This window comes from Nannobrachium achirus, assembly GCF_963921795.1.
Source record: "Nannobrachium achirus genome assembly, chromosome: 16".
Lineage (NCBI taxonomy): Eukaryota > Metazoa > Chordata > Actinopteri > Myctophiformes > Myctophidae > Nannobrachium > Nannobrachium achirus.
This window is the reverse complement of record NC_137823.1, coordinates 59298476-59311733: the sequence shown is the minus strand read 5'-3', so window position 1 is coordinate 59311733 and position 13258 is coordinate 59298476. Positions and strand designations below refer to the sequence as shown.

General features: G+C 42.9%; 1 protein-coding gene across 3 annotated transcripts in view; it reads left to right on the top strand.

Moving 5' to 3' along the window:
- Positions 1-436: 436 nt before the first annotated feature.
- Positions 437-13258, top strand: part of reps1 (RALBP1 associated Eps domain containing 1) — a 47637-nt gene continuing 34815 nt past the window's right edge. For all 3 annotated transcript variants that reach the window (XR_013962837.1, XM_080744416.1, XM_080744415.1), the window contains exons 1-4: positions 437-1325; positions 4494-4617; positions 11317-11546; positions 12009-12177. Coding sequence is in view for 2 of the 3 variants with exons in the window: in XM_080744416.1 (XP_080600542.1) it covers positions 1173-1325; positions 4494-4617; positions 11317-11546; positions 12009-12177 (676 nt within the window). In the remaining variant the exon portion in view is untranslated. The remainder of the gene's footprint in view (positions 1326-4493; positions 4618-11316; positions 11547-12008; positions 12178-13258) is intronic.

Below are 13258 nucleotides of genomic sequence, written 5' to 3'. Positions count from 1 at the left end.
GTTGTTAAGTTGTAATAACATATATTACATTCCTAAATCATTTATTATACATTTTGACGTTCTGTACTTTTATTGCATTTATTTATTTAGTTTATTTTATTACTGAAACTAACTAACATATATACGCTTTTATTTTGAAGAAAGAAACAATTATTTTCCTGTAGTTCACTTTGAGCAAACTCCCTGAGCAGTCCAGAGGCGTCAATGGGGTATGGCAAGCTATGGTAGCTGCCATACCTTGGCTGGCTACAGGGGGGGAAATAATAAAATGTACTGTAATCGTGCATGTTGCTAAAGGTATGGCAACATGACTGGTGTCTTGCACGCGCGCGAGGAGACACCAGTCCAGTCATGTTGCCATACCTTAGCTTTTCTCTGAACTGACGCCGCTGCATGGTGACGTCACGGGCCATAGGAATCCTAGTGGCAGGGAAATTCAGAGGAATGGCGGCTCTGACTGCTGGACGAAGAAGGAACCTCCTGAACAGCCTGAAACTTTACTTCTAAACGCTCCTGTGTTGCTGGAGGAATTGGGCTTTTCCAGTGGAGTCGGGCAGACACGGCAGTCCCGCTACGGAAACACCGAACAAGCAGCAGTAGTGTCGGGGTGAGGTGAGGAGGTTTAGCCTGTTTATGCTACAACACCGTCCCGGGGCTGAGGAAGGGAAAGAACGGACGGACGCACTTTGGGGGACTGGTCTTGCTGCTTGTGTGTATTAGCACAGCCCAGCACCGCTGACTGACTTTGATTCAAGCTAGGTTGCTAAGCTAGCTGCACTGCACTATAGTAATAGCCAGCTGTTGGGCTGCACAAGTTCAGTCATTATTGAACTGCAATGGAGGCGTACAGCGTCCAGGCTTCCGTGTAACCGTGCCAGACAGACAGGGTCTTTCTTGTACCCTAAACCCGGGGAGCAGAACACTCCACAGAACGGGGTGTACAACACGCTAACACACATTGAACGTTAGCTGGTTTGGTGGTTCACAACGGTTCACAACAACCAGCTGAGTTTGGGATCCTGAAGTCTCGCCCATATTTGGATCCAGCAGCCCCAGCCAGCCAGCCAGAGCACCGTGACCGAGCAGGGCTGGTTGTTGGTCGATATCGTCGTCAGTCCGGGCCCGGGTTTGATTCGGGGGGTCCGGTCCTCCTCCTCGGGTGGTACAAAACGATGGAAAGTCTAACGTTGAGCGACGTGGAGCAGAAGTACTACTCGGATCTGTTCGTCTACTGCGACACGGACAACACCAAGAAAGTGGCTTCCAACGGCAGAGTTCTTGACCTTTTCCGGGCGGCCCAGTTACCCAGCGAAGTTGTGCTGCAGGTGAGCTAACGGACAGTAGCAACAACACTTTAACTGTCATACTGGCTGAGAGAATACCTAGTGGAACAAACCCAGTGGAACAGAGTATTCTCCAGAGAGACACGCTGTGCTGTCAGAACGCAAGTCAGCCATACAGTTAACGATACCTTGTATGTTCATGGTTAGCTATGTGGCGTAGCAAGATAGACACACCTTCTTATGGCTAGTGCTAGCTTACCCCCCCAAAAAAAACACTTTTGTTGTTGGGAGGATTGGTTTATATTGTAAAGCTCACTTTGTCAACAAGGGGTCATGTTGTCATGTCAAACAACATTTAATGGCACTTGGGGATCATGTGTGGCTCGGGTCCAGATAGTAGCTGCTCTAGTCTAGACGTAATGGGAGTGGGACATTGGTAATGTCACCCCACTACTTCTCCCTATACCACTCTTTAGTGTCCAGTGCGGTGGGGATGGTGTACTACTGCCATTCAGAGCCACAAACACGTTTCTTATAAGATAAATCCTTATCATTCTTCTGTACTGGTCAAACTCAGACATTACTGTTAGAACTCGATTATGCTTCTAACCTGCCTTATTAGAGTACATTGTTTTGTAGTAATGCCAAAAATGATTCTGCCTAGTTCTTCTCCTGGTCAAGTGTTTTCGTTATGAGGTGTCAGTGTGCTACCAGATCAACTGTAGCAGCCCTTTCTCGTGACTCCTGGCCAATATTTGCTGTTTATGAGTCAGCATCCTTTTCAAGGTCAACAAGGGGAGCTGAGCTGTGTGGAACAGTGAAGAGCTGTTGTAATCTTTAACTCCCAAACTGTAGCCAGGTGAATCACTGCTGCTGGCTGCGTAAACACACACACACACACACACACACACACACACACACACACACACACACACACACACACACACACACACACAACACAACACAACACACACACAACACACTTCATCTGAAGAAAAAGCAATCGTGCTTTCCTGTTTTTGTCCTCAAAGGCTTGAAATGAAGTATTGGATCAGCAGAAAGGCTTTCAGTTCACCCTAATCTAACCAGGCACTGTTGTTTTTAAAGGGCCATTTCACCTCTGGGACAACCCGATCTTATTTTATTGTTCTTTGGGACACCATCAACACAATCCTGAGTTATGTTTTGTGTTCAATCTATGTTTTGAGATATCTTAGTATTTCAGCATAATACTAGTGATGCAAAATGCATCACTATTCACATGCTGAAATACTAAAATATCTCAAAACACAGATTGAACATAACTCAGGATTGTGTTGATCGTGTCCCAAACAACAATAAAATAAGATTGGGTTGTCCCAGAGGTGAAATGGTCCTTTAATGTTACATTTATTCTTGTGATCTGTCTGGTGTCCACATACTGACCATAGGGGCAACTGAGCTGTCTCATTATTTAGAGACCACCTGCCACCAGAACATGATGAAGCCGCATCATTTGCAGGAACTTGGCACAGGGCTTACTCAACATGAGGTCAAGTGTGACAAAATGAATGAGGCCAGACTTACAGTATCAAGTCTGGCTTAGTGAGCAAAACTAAATTAGCCCCTTTTCATCACGTATCAAACACGTATCAAACGGGTGCCAAATTCCTAACCTGGGAAAGCAAAGCAAACCTCATAATCAGTTTTTTAAAAGACTAAGCAGGGGTAAACAGAGACTTTGAACACCTCTGAGCCGTAGACACACAGTATAGACAAATCCACAGAGCAGCATTGCTTCGCACCGTGACAGCGTTGTGTGCATTCGTCTATATGACATGTATCTATAATACCCATGAACATGTGGACACTCCACTCCAGTGGTCCTATTCAAAACATTTAACATCTTATGCATGCGAACCATGAAGTGATTGGTCACATGCATCAATTCAAATTACAATCCGAGTACAAGCCCCCTTTAGACTGCAGCTTTACCACATCGCACCACATAATAATATCTACATTATCCTTTGCACAAAAGTTTCCCTATCGGTAAGCAACACATTGACCCTTTTAACTGTGATTATAATACAATATAAATGTGTATTACAACTATCCTAATTATAATACACTGTAATGGATTATAACTGTGATTATGATACACTACTAGTATAAAGTATTAATGTATTAGATAACTATAATACACTATAATAGATTATAATAGTGGTTATAACACAATATAATCTATTATCAGGTATTACAACTATATCCTGTTGGTCTAAATGAAATGTCAGTGAGTGTCAGTGATCAGTCATTATGAAGTGTTGGCCTTGTTTGGCCTAGCTCAGACCTAAGTATCCACTCCAGACTGGAGTGGATACTATTTAGTACCACGGGTCGTTTAGTACCACTTTCACACCACTCTAAAGGGGCTGAGGACCAAGAATGTTGTGACCCTGCTGTTTGACCTTTATATGATATTTAAACTCACCTAATTGTTGTTTGTTCCATTATTCTTACTAGCTTGTTATTTGAACCTGTCTTGTCTTTTCTTGTCTTCTTCTGTTGGATTGTGCAATATTATGTTCCCTTTTAGTTTCTTGTTATATTTCGTACTACACTGCTTGATTACATTCTTATCTTTTCTATTCCACTAACATTTATTCTATTATAAGAGTCTGTTTTCTCTTCCTGGTCCAAATTCTATGAATGGAAGATTAGAAGTGGAGAAAAATGTTGGTTCCTGTCCTGATGAGTTCAATGCCATTATCCTAACTTTTTTGGTGCCATGATTTTTTCTCTTCAATGTCCCACGATGCCATGGTCTCCATAGACTTCCATGTAATTTATAGTGCGCGGATCGTGCACGCCCATGCCTAGATGATGCACCACGTGTGTGCCCACTGTTCACAGCTTTCAAACAAAAAAATCCGCTTGGAAATCCGTTCAGGCATTCATGATTTATCAGCCATTATGTTTTCTTCAGATGTAAACAAACATGGCTGCCATGTTTGAAAGAATGGGTTGGTATGGGGGTTAAACATGCAATTTCGCGATCGCGATCATGCCTAACACATTTCTGGAGGTCCAAAAAACATTTTCTTTTCTTCAAAAACGGCCCAAACTCGGGAAACTCGGGGTTGGCACAGCGTTGGTACCAAATACAAACTCGGGAAACTCGGGGTTGGCACCATATGTGTTAAACATTTCCCCTTGTTGTCTTGTGTTCAGATCACAGAGCTGTGTGGTGCCACCCGGCTGGGTCACTTTGGGAGGAGCCAGTTCTATATTGCGTTGAAGCTGATTGCCGTTGCCCAGTCTGGGCTGCCCCTCAGGGTGGAAAGCCTCAACTCAGGTACGTCAAGCGTTGACATGAATGAGAGGTTTGTTTGATATTCATTTCTCCACACTCACGGTAAAATAAAATCATGTTTGTCTATGTAATCTAAAATTGTATTGAAAAATGACCACCGCCACTCAATAGAACAATTGTGTTACTGTGTATGATTACACAACGTGAAAATGCCAGTAAAGCCACATGAACCAAAAAAACAACAACAACAGAATAATAGCAAACATTATGCAAAAATAGGCAAACATTTGGTGAAAATATGTGAACATTTGGCAAACGTAGCAGATCTACTGTACTATCACTTCTACTTCAAATGCACTGGGATAAAACTAAACGGAAACGTGTGCTATGAATGCACGTGAGGAGAGATCATCAAACTCACATGTAATCATCCTGTGATGATATCATTTTATCAAACAATCTTACAGAACTAGTTCATAAGTCTTTCTATCCTGTTCTTCTTTCCTGTCAGAAGCCCTTAACTGCACAAAAATGCAACAAGTCAAAAGGGCTTATTACACATATTGAACACACACATTACTTGTGTATCTACCGGAATCTTCTGCTTGATACAAAGTCTCAGCTATGGGTCTTTCTGTTCCAATCTTTCTGCACCAGCCTCTGCACCATCAAAATGCTTCATAGAAGCAGTGGAGTTGCTATGGCTCGAGGTTCTGTGCATTTTGAGGAGATTGGGCTGTGCAGTTACAGTAACCAGATACAGTATGGGCCTGTGTTTCATATCGTTTTGAAAATAGTTGAAGACGTGACATTGTACTTCACTGAAATTGTCAGACACGTCCTGAAGCACTCGTGTTATTTGAGTGCCATTTCGGCTTAAGTGCCCATTATACTTGGTTGTGTGCACCCAACGTTCGCTGATCTACAAGCTACAATGCCTCACATTGCGGCAAGTTGTGAACTTGTAGATTTGATATTTTCAGTGCATGACACTGCCACGCAACTAAGCATACATCACCCTTTATTATTTCCCCCCATTTGATAGCCTAGTGTTTCAGATACTGTATATATATATTGGGTTGACAGTTTGAGACGTTGGAGAAGTTTGTGCTCCCTTCAGGCCCTAACAGTTTTATTGTGTTTACTTTGGTGTTGGTTAATGCTAAGGGGAAGATGTCATAGGCACGCATAATCATATTACACAAAGGAGTTTGTGTGTTCTGAAACACTACAATATGAAGCAGGGACGTGCTGGTCATTGGGAAAAGCGGGACAACTCCCGAGCGGTCGGTTCATTCCCGGCCGGTCCAGGCCGGCCATTAGGAACATTTTCTAAAAAGAATGTTGGCCTTCGTTCCATTTTTCACAAAGCAAAGCCCTGCTTCATCATACAAGGCCGTCGCTCAAAAGTAGTGAAAAAAGCAGATCTAAAAGCACACAACGCCTCGCACCGCGAGGCGTTGTGTACTTGTAGATCGGCTGTTTTCACTACTTTATAAATCATTTTTAAATGATAAATACAAAACAAACGGTCATACAAGGTTTCCACCCGACATCGACGAAATATAACTCATGTGCAATAATTGGCCCACTGGCTCACGATCTGAAATGCCAAATCTTTGAGTAGCAGCAGAGAGAGATCTCTCTCTCTCTCTATAGTGCGCAATGAGGGCCTCTCCAAATCTTTTTCCCGGGCTGAATCAGGGGCCCAGCACGTCCCTGATATGAAGTCTCTGAGCTCACTCCATAACATCCCCCCCAAAATAAGTCATGAAGGAAGCACAGACACAGAACCACTTCCTCACACCGATGTGAGCACAGCGTGTATAAAACCCTGCTTCTGATTGGCATGTTTTTGAACCAGGGAAACTAATCTGTTGGGTGGACAAAAGGTTCATGGTCAAACAGTGTTAGTGGCATTGCCACGTTTAATTATGACTTGCATCAATATAGTGTTATTCTTTTAAAAGGTCAAATGTGTTTATAGGAGACCGATTGTATTGGCATGTTATAATGGAGTCATATTTATGTGAACTTGAATTATGTCCGATCTCTAATTTGCGTTTTTGTTAACGTGAAACTTAAGACAGTATAACATGAAGAGTTGAGTAGGCGGCACTTTTATTTTTGCAGGAAATTTGCGCTTTTTTGAAGCAGGAAATAAGATATCGTATTTCATATGTGTGCGGCGCGTGTGCTTCTTCCTGTTTTTATGCTACTGTTGTGCTTTGCCATCCAACTGTCAGCTTGTGTGCTCCCATTCTTATTAACCCAGCAGCTTGTCCAAACTACCAGTACTTAGATTACAGTTACTAGTATTGGATTAGTGGCAGTCAAGTGTCTGTGGAGCAGGAGGCACCGTCGTTGAAGGTTGGTTTTATGCCTTTCAGAAAGACACGGTGGTACTGTATAGCAGGGGTTTTCAAAGTGGGTGACGGGGCACCCTGGGGTGCCGTGACGGCAGTCCAGGGGTGCCGCGAGATCATTTGATAATAGTTGGAATTTATTTGGACACTTAATATTTAATATCATTTTAAACTTGAAGTACAAAGTTATTTTCAGTCAGTTCTAACCAAAATGGCTATTATCTCAATGTTTTCCTTGCAACATAATCACTAAAATATCGTCACTGTCGGGCAGAAACCTCGTATCTCCAAGTTTCAAATGTGTACGTCTTTTGGTAAAGCAAAGCCCTGCTTCATCATACAAGACTGTCGCACAAAACTAGTGAAAACAACCGATCTACAACGCCTCAGCGTTTTGTGCTTGTAGATCGGCTGTTTTCACTAGATTAGTACATTTTATAGATGATAAATACAAAACGAACGCTTTTGGACATACAAGGTTTCCACCCGACAACGACGATATGCCATAAATATAAATTATAATATGGGGGTGCCTCGGATTAAAAAGATATGTATGGGGTGCCCTGAGACAAAAAGTTTGGAAACCCTGCTGTATAGCACCTTCCAGGTCAGAAGTCGGTTCGGTTCCCATTCCAGCATTTCCGTGAAAGCTTGTCCGTCCTGCCTGACACCTGAAGCATCACTCTTTCTCCATCTGTCATTTCTGTCAATGTGGCACTTTGTCTTTGCTCTCTGAGTGATTGATCAGAGCTTTTTCTCCACTGGGCTGACTACTTAATACCGACAAGAATCCGACCAAAATATCAGTTTGGCAATCATTCAGGCGTGTGTCCTGATCTTTAACCACATTTCAGCCTGGCATCCCTAATTTGAGCATGTCATTATAATCTTTAAGGGTTCAGAGACATTATACGATCTACAAGCTCACTACACGTCACTTTTTGAATAGGGCTTATAAGTGGTTAAATAAATAAAAACATATTTTTTCTCCATCAAGTTAGTTGGGTTTATTTGATTTATTTGTTTAATGCTTATTTTAATTTGCTACTTCTTCCTACTACTGGATTCGGTATGAACACAAAATGCATGACTTGAGTGTCGACCCCGGACCAACTCGATTTTCCTATCACTTCCTGTTCACTTCCTATGTAAACATAACGGGAGCCTCATGAATGCCTGAACGGATTTCTGAAGCTGATTTCTTTGTTTGAAAGCTGCATACACCACACGCGTGGTGCATGATCCGTGCACCATTGTGCACGATGGACACGCATGTGCCCACGTTAACAGGAAGTTATTTCTGACAGGGAATGAGTTAAAACTCTTCAATGTGTGTTAAACTGACAAATTAACATCTCTCCAGGCTGCCGTTGTGACAACCTTGATTGTTGGGTCCTCAAATTAGCAGTCAAAGGGCACTAAACACTGCATCTGCAAAACTGTCATCACCTTGACATTCAGGAGGAATCCACCTCCCAATTCTCTTTTCCAGTGTGACAGCTGCCATGTGTGACAGTGTGAAAGTACTGTGGAGTAGGGCATTCACCAAATATTCGAATATAAAAGTCATTATTCGACGTTGTTCACCGAAGTAGAATATTCGGTTATTTTTATTTTTGTATTTTCTCATTAAAAAATATATAGTTTATAAAGTCTGGCGAGATAGGAAGTCATAAGAATGACTTGTCAATGCCTCTGGTGGATGCATTTGTTAATGCTCTATACCAGGGGTTCTCAAACCTTTTTAGGTTGTGAAAATAAACATATTTGAACTGGGGACCCCAACCCTGACAAGCACTTGGAATCGTAGGTATTACATTTAATGTGATAAATATTGTGACAATGGCAGAGTTGCGAGGCGTTGTGAGCATGTAGATCGGCTATTTTCACAATGTTCGCCTCTTGCTTACTAAATATTTGACAGTTTGGCCAGTCCTGTCGAATATTCGACTATTCGAATACTTTGAGGTCGAATAATTCTAATACTAAAACTCACTATTTGTGAATGCCCTACTGTGGAGTCCTGATGCTGTCAGACCTACAAGCCATGACATTCATTGCTCATTGCTGCCATGATGGTCAAATAAACCAACATCAAAATCCAGGTTCCCAGAAAGGTTGAGAAGGCCCGGGGTGAAAACCTCAGTCCTGGCAACAGTATATAATTAGAGTTCTCAAATTCTGCCCGAACCCGACCATACCCGAACCTGACCGACATTTAGGGTAGGGTAGGGCCTAAAATGTATGCTAATTAGTCGGGTAGGGTCTCGGGCTCAATGAAAAAATGTAATATTTGCTTTTATTATTTTATTACTATTACTATATGAAAGACCCGACCATATCCGACCCGACCCGACGTTTTCGGGCCGGGGAGGGCCTAAAATGTATGCTAACTAGTAGGGCCGGGTAGGGCCTCGGGCCTACCCAGTTAGGGCCCAGTTAGGGCCGGGCCTTAATTTTCAGGCCCGTTGAGAACTCTATATATAATAAAGTATACTGATTTTGTGGCATGGTAACATGACACAAGCTCTGTGAGAGAGAGAGAGAGCGTGTTAAGATATGCGTGTTCAGAAATGTGCTTGGCAAATCATCACTGGTTCCAGTTACCAAGATGCACTGGAAGACATCTCACTGCCCTACCAACCCTCCAGGACAGATGAAGTACACTTTGCTCTGGGCCTTCTTAAATTCTCCCCTTAAAACTAAGGGGCACGGTGGTGCAGTGGTTAGCACTTCGCCTCACAGCTCGAAGGTCCTGGGTTCGATTCCCGACGGGGGAAGCTGTGGGCGCTGGGGGCGTGTTCCTCCACCCGCGTCATCAGCACCCACAACCCTAGGTGGGGTTGGCGATAGGGCCTTTCTGTGGTGAGTTTGCATGTTCTCCCCGTGTCTCCTTGGGCATAGGCCCTCACACAAAAACATGCAGTAGTCCTGGTTTCTATACTACCTCCCCCTAGCCAGCCGGGTGCTCCCCAATGTCCCCTGGCGCGGCAGGGGGAGAGCGGAAACCAGGACTACAGGTTAGGTAGTCACCGGGTGAGAAACATGGGTTGCAAAAACCGTGGGATAAAAACATAAAAAAAGAAAAAGAAAAAAGAAAAAAAAACTGGCTGCCCCCGACATAACCCACAAATCCAATCGGCAAACTAGAAGAAGCACTCAGAACTTCTGATGCCCCAAATCATTCCCGATACAATTACCCATTCCATTCCCATCAAATCATTAAAAGAATCTACTTTGTCAAATCAACTGAGAATGTACATTTTAAAGGAATTATGACATGCTGTTTTTACCAATCATAAAAGTCTTTGTCCTGGTTTGTCCTGATTACAGAAAAACCACTGAATGTTGACAGCTCCGTTCTTTTTGGGGTAATTGTGGTCAGGAAACATGGAAAGAAAACATTTAATAATGTCATATGACCTTTAAACACAATCATTATTGTTTAGTATAAATTGTGCTTTTATGTGTATTTAGATATACTACATCTTAGTCATTTCGCTAATGGATGCTTTGTAGATTCACATCTATAAAGTATGAATGCTGCTGGCACTTGGATCATTGGTCATATGCTTGCGAGTAGCTGTAATTATATAATGGCCCGTGGAAGCAGCTTTGCAGCACAATCACTTTGAGGCACGCAATGGTGTGAGGAAGCGTGTTACAGTTCAAGAATTATAGACAAAACATAAAGCGGGCTTTATAGCGTCACCATGGGTCCGATTTGAAAAGTTCTTTTTTTTTGCTAGTACTGCCAACATGGCAGTCTGCAAAAAAAATGTCTGACGATACCGAGCCGTCTATCCCTGGGGTTCCCAAACCTTTTTGTCTCAGAGCACCCCATAAATATTCATTTTAATCCGAGGCACCCCTACATTATAATTTTCACTCCCAGCACCTTATATTTAGAGCATATCGTTATTGTCGGGTGGAAACCATGTATGTCCAAAACTGTTCATTTTGTATTTATCATCTATAAAATGTACTAAACTAGTGAAAGCAGCAGATCTACAAGCACACATGTGCTTGTAGATCGGCTGTTTTCACTAGTTTTGTGCGACAGTCTTTACCAAAAGACGTACACATTTGAAACGTGGAGATACAAGGTTTCTGCCCGACAGTGACAATATTTGAGTGATTATTTTGCGAGGAAAACGTTGAGATAATAGCCATTTTGGTTAGAACTGACTGAAAATAACTTTGTACTTCAAGTTTAAAATGATACTAAATATTTTTTCAAGTGTCCAAATAAATTCCAAATTATCTCGCGGTACCCCTGTACTGCCGTCACGGCACCCCAGGGTGCCCCGTCACCCACTTTGAAAACCCCTGGTCTATCCTATAATGCTGTGTCTGTCTGGTTTCCGTTCCACAGTCAAAGACCTGCCGCTGCCCAGGTTCGTGGTGGGGAAGAACGAGGCGGAGGCGCGCCACGCCGCTCTGTACCAGGACGCCGACAGACAGGGGCTCTACTCCACCTCGGAGGTGATCCCCAGACCGCCTGCCAGGGTCCTCCAGACCAAGAAGGGCCCTCCTCCACCCACATCCTCTGCAGTTCCTGTTCACGAGGTCATCCAGCCCCTGGCACCCACCATCGAGTCACAGGTAGGGCTGTCACGATATGACATTTTACGATATATCGCGATAAATTAAATGTCCGCGATACGATTATCGTGAGTGTTTTTTTAATCACGATAAACGATAATATCGCGTATCGTCCCATCCCTAGTCAAAATCCACTGGTTGAGAAATGTTAATTTAGAGAGATTCTAACACATTTATCAATAGCCTAGTTGTCTATTTGCCGTGACAACAGAGGACCCTGTTATTGGAGAGTGGCGTTCAAATACGGCAATGTGTGTCCTTTATTTCTTTACAAGTAGCATACCTTTCCTCTTTAACTATGGCAGAGGTATGCAGCTGCCATACCCTGGGTCCAGGGGGGAAAATAAAAGTAACTTTTAAATATATATATATGCGTGTAGTTTCTGACGTGTGTGTGTGTGTGTGTGTGTGTGTGTGTGTGTGTGTGTGTGTGTGTGTGTGTGTGTGTGTGTGTGTCATCAGACTGACTCCACGTCTCCGGTGGTGTCCCCCCACCATTCCCCCCCCACCTCGCCTCCCTCCTGGAGGAAGCACAAGCGTCAGGCCAGCGGCGGACAGACAGCAGACAGACAGCCGGCGCTCACCACCAGCGGAGCCGTGTGGACGCACTTCAGAGAAGCGCAACAAACGGGTACAAACAACCACACCTGTACGAGTACACAACTCACATTCAGTAGGGAAACACAACAAATAGTTTGACCAGAACATCTCCATCTCTCTGTCCACAAGTATTGTGATGACGCCTTTACGTCACAGTTTACAGTTTACAGTTTAGGCATTTAGCAGGTGCTTTTAATCCAAAGCGACTTACAATAAGCAGATAAAAACTTCACAATAATAAACAAGATTATATGTCAGAACATCAACAGTAATATAACAAATGCAAATGAATATCTATCTAGAAAAAAAACAATATAATCCGTAAAGAGAAAAAGAAAGTTTCTAAAAAACCTAAAAACAAATGCTAACTAGCTTCATGTATGGTCATTGATTTTTTTTCAGTAGTGCTAAGGGTTTAGGTGGAGTCTGAAAAGGTGAGTCTTCAGTCCACGGCGAAAGCTAGCGAGTGAGTCCGTTGTTCTAAGTGCGACAGGGAGTTTATTCCATAACTTGGGGGCCAGGAGGGCAAACTGTCTCGGACGAGTGGATTTTTGAGCGAGGGTTCTGTCAGCATCCTTGTGTTGGCTGATGTAAGTGAACGGGTGGGGGTGTAGGGGTTGATCAGGTTTTGGAGGTATGGAGGAGCCATACCTTTGGCTGCTTTGAAGGTCACAACACTCTAATGCCACTTTAGGACCTTTAGGAAATTTGAGGGTGCAAATATTGTACATTATGTATAGTGTAGGAGCGTGACATGTTTTACTCAAATATTTGTTTAAATTCAAATGCAGGGTAAGTAATATTTTCTTTTGGTTAAAATAAAACGTTTTTTGTTAAAAGTACTATATTGTGATAGTAATCAGTGTCTCTCCAACTCTTTAATCTTTAATTTATCAGCTTCAATTTTATGTTCCAATTATGTGTGTTCATTTCTTTGTGTCATCACGTCTAATTTCACTTTGTATCCCGTATCCTGTGTGAGTTCTCTCTCTTGATTGGATAAAATTGGTATCCCAAACTGAAACTGCATTTTCAGTTTGCTAAAGAGAGACGGGGAGACTCCTGTTACTGAACAAACACTATAGCAATGATTGCGACCGTCAGGGAGCAGT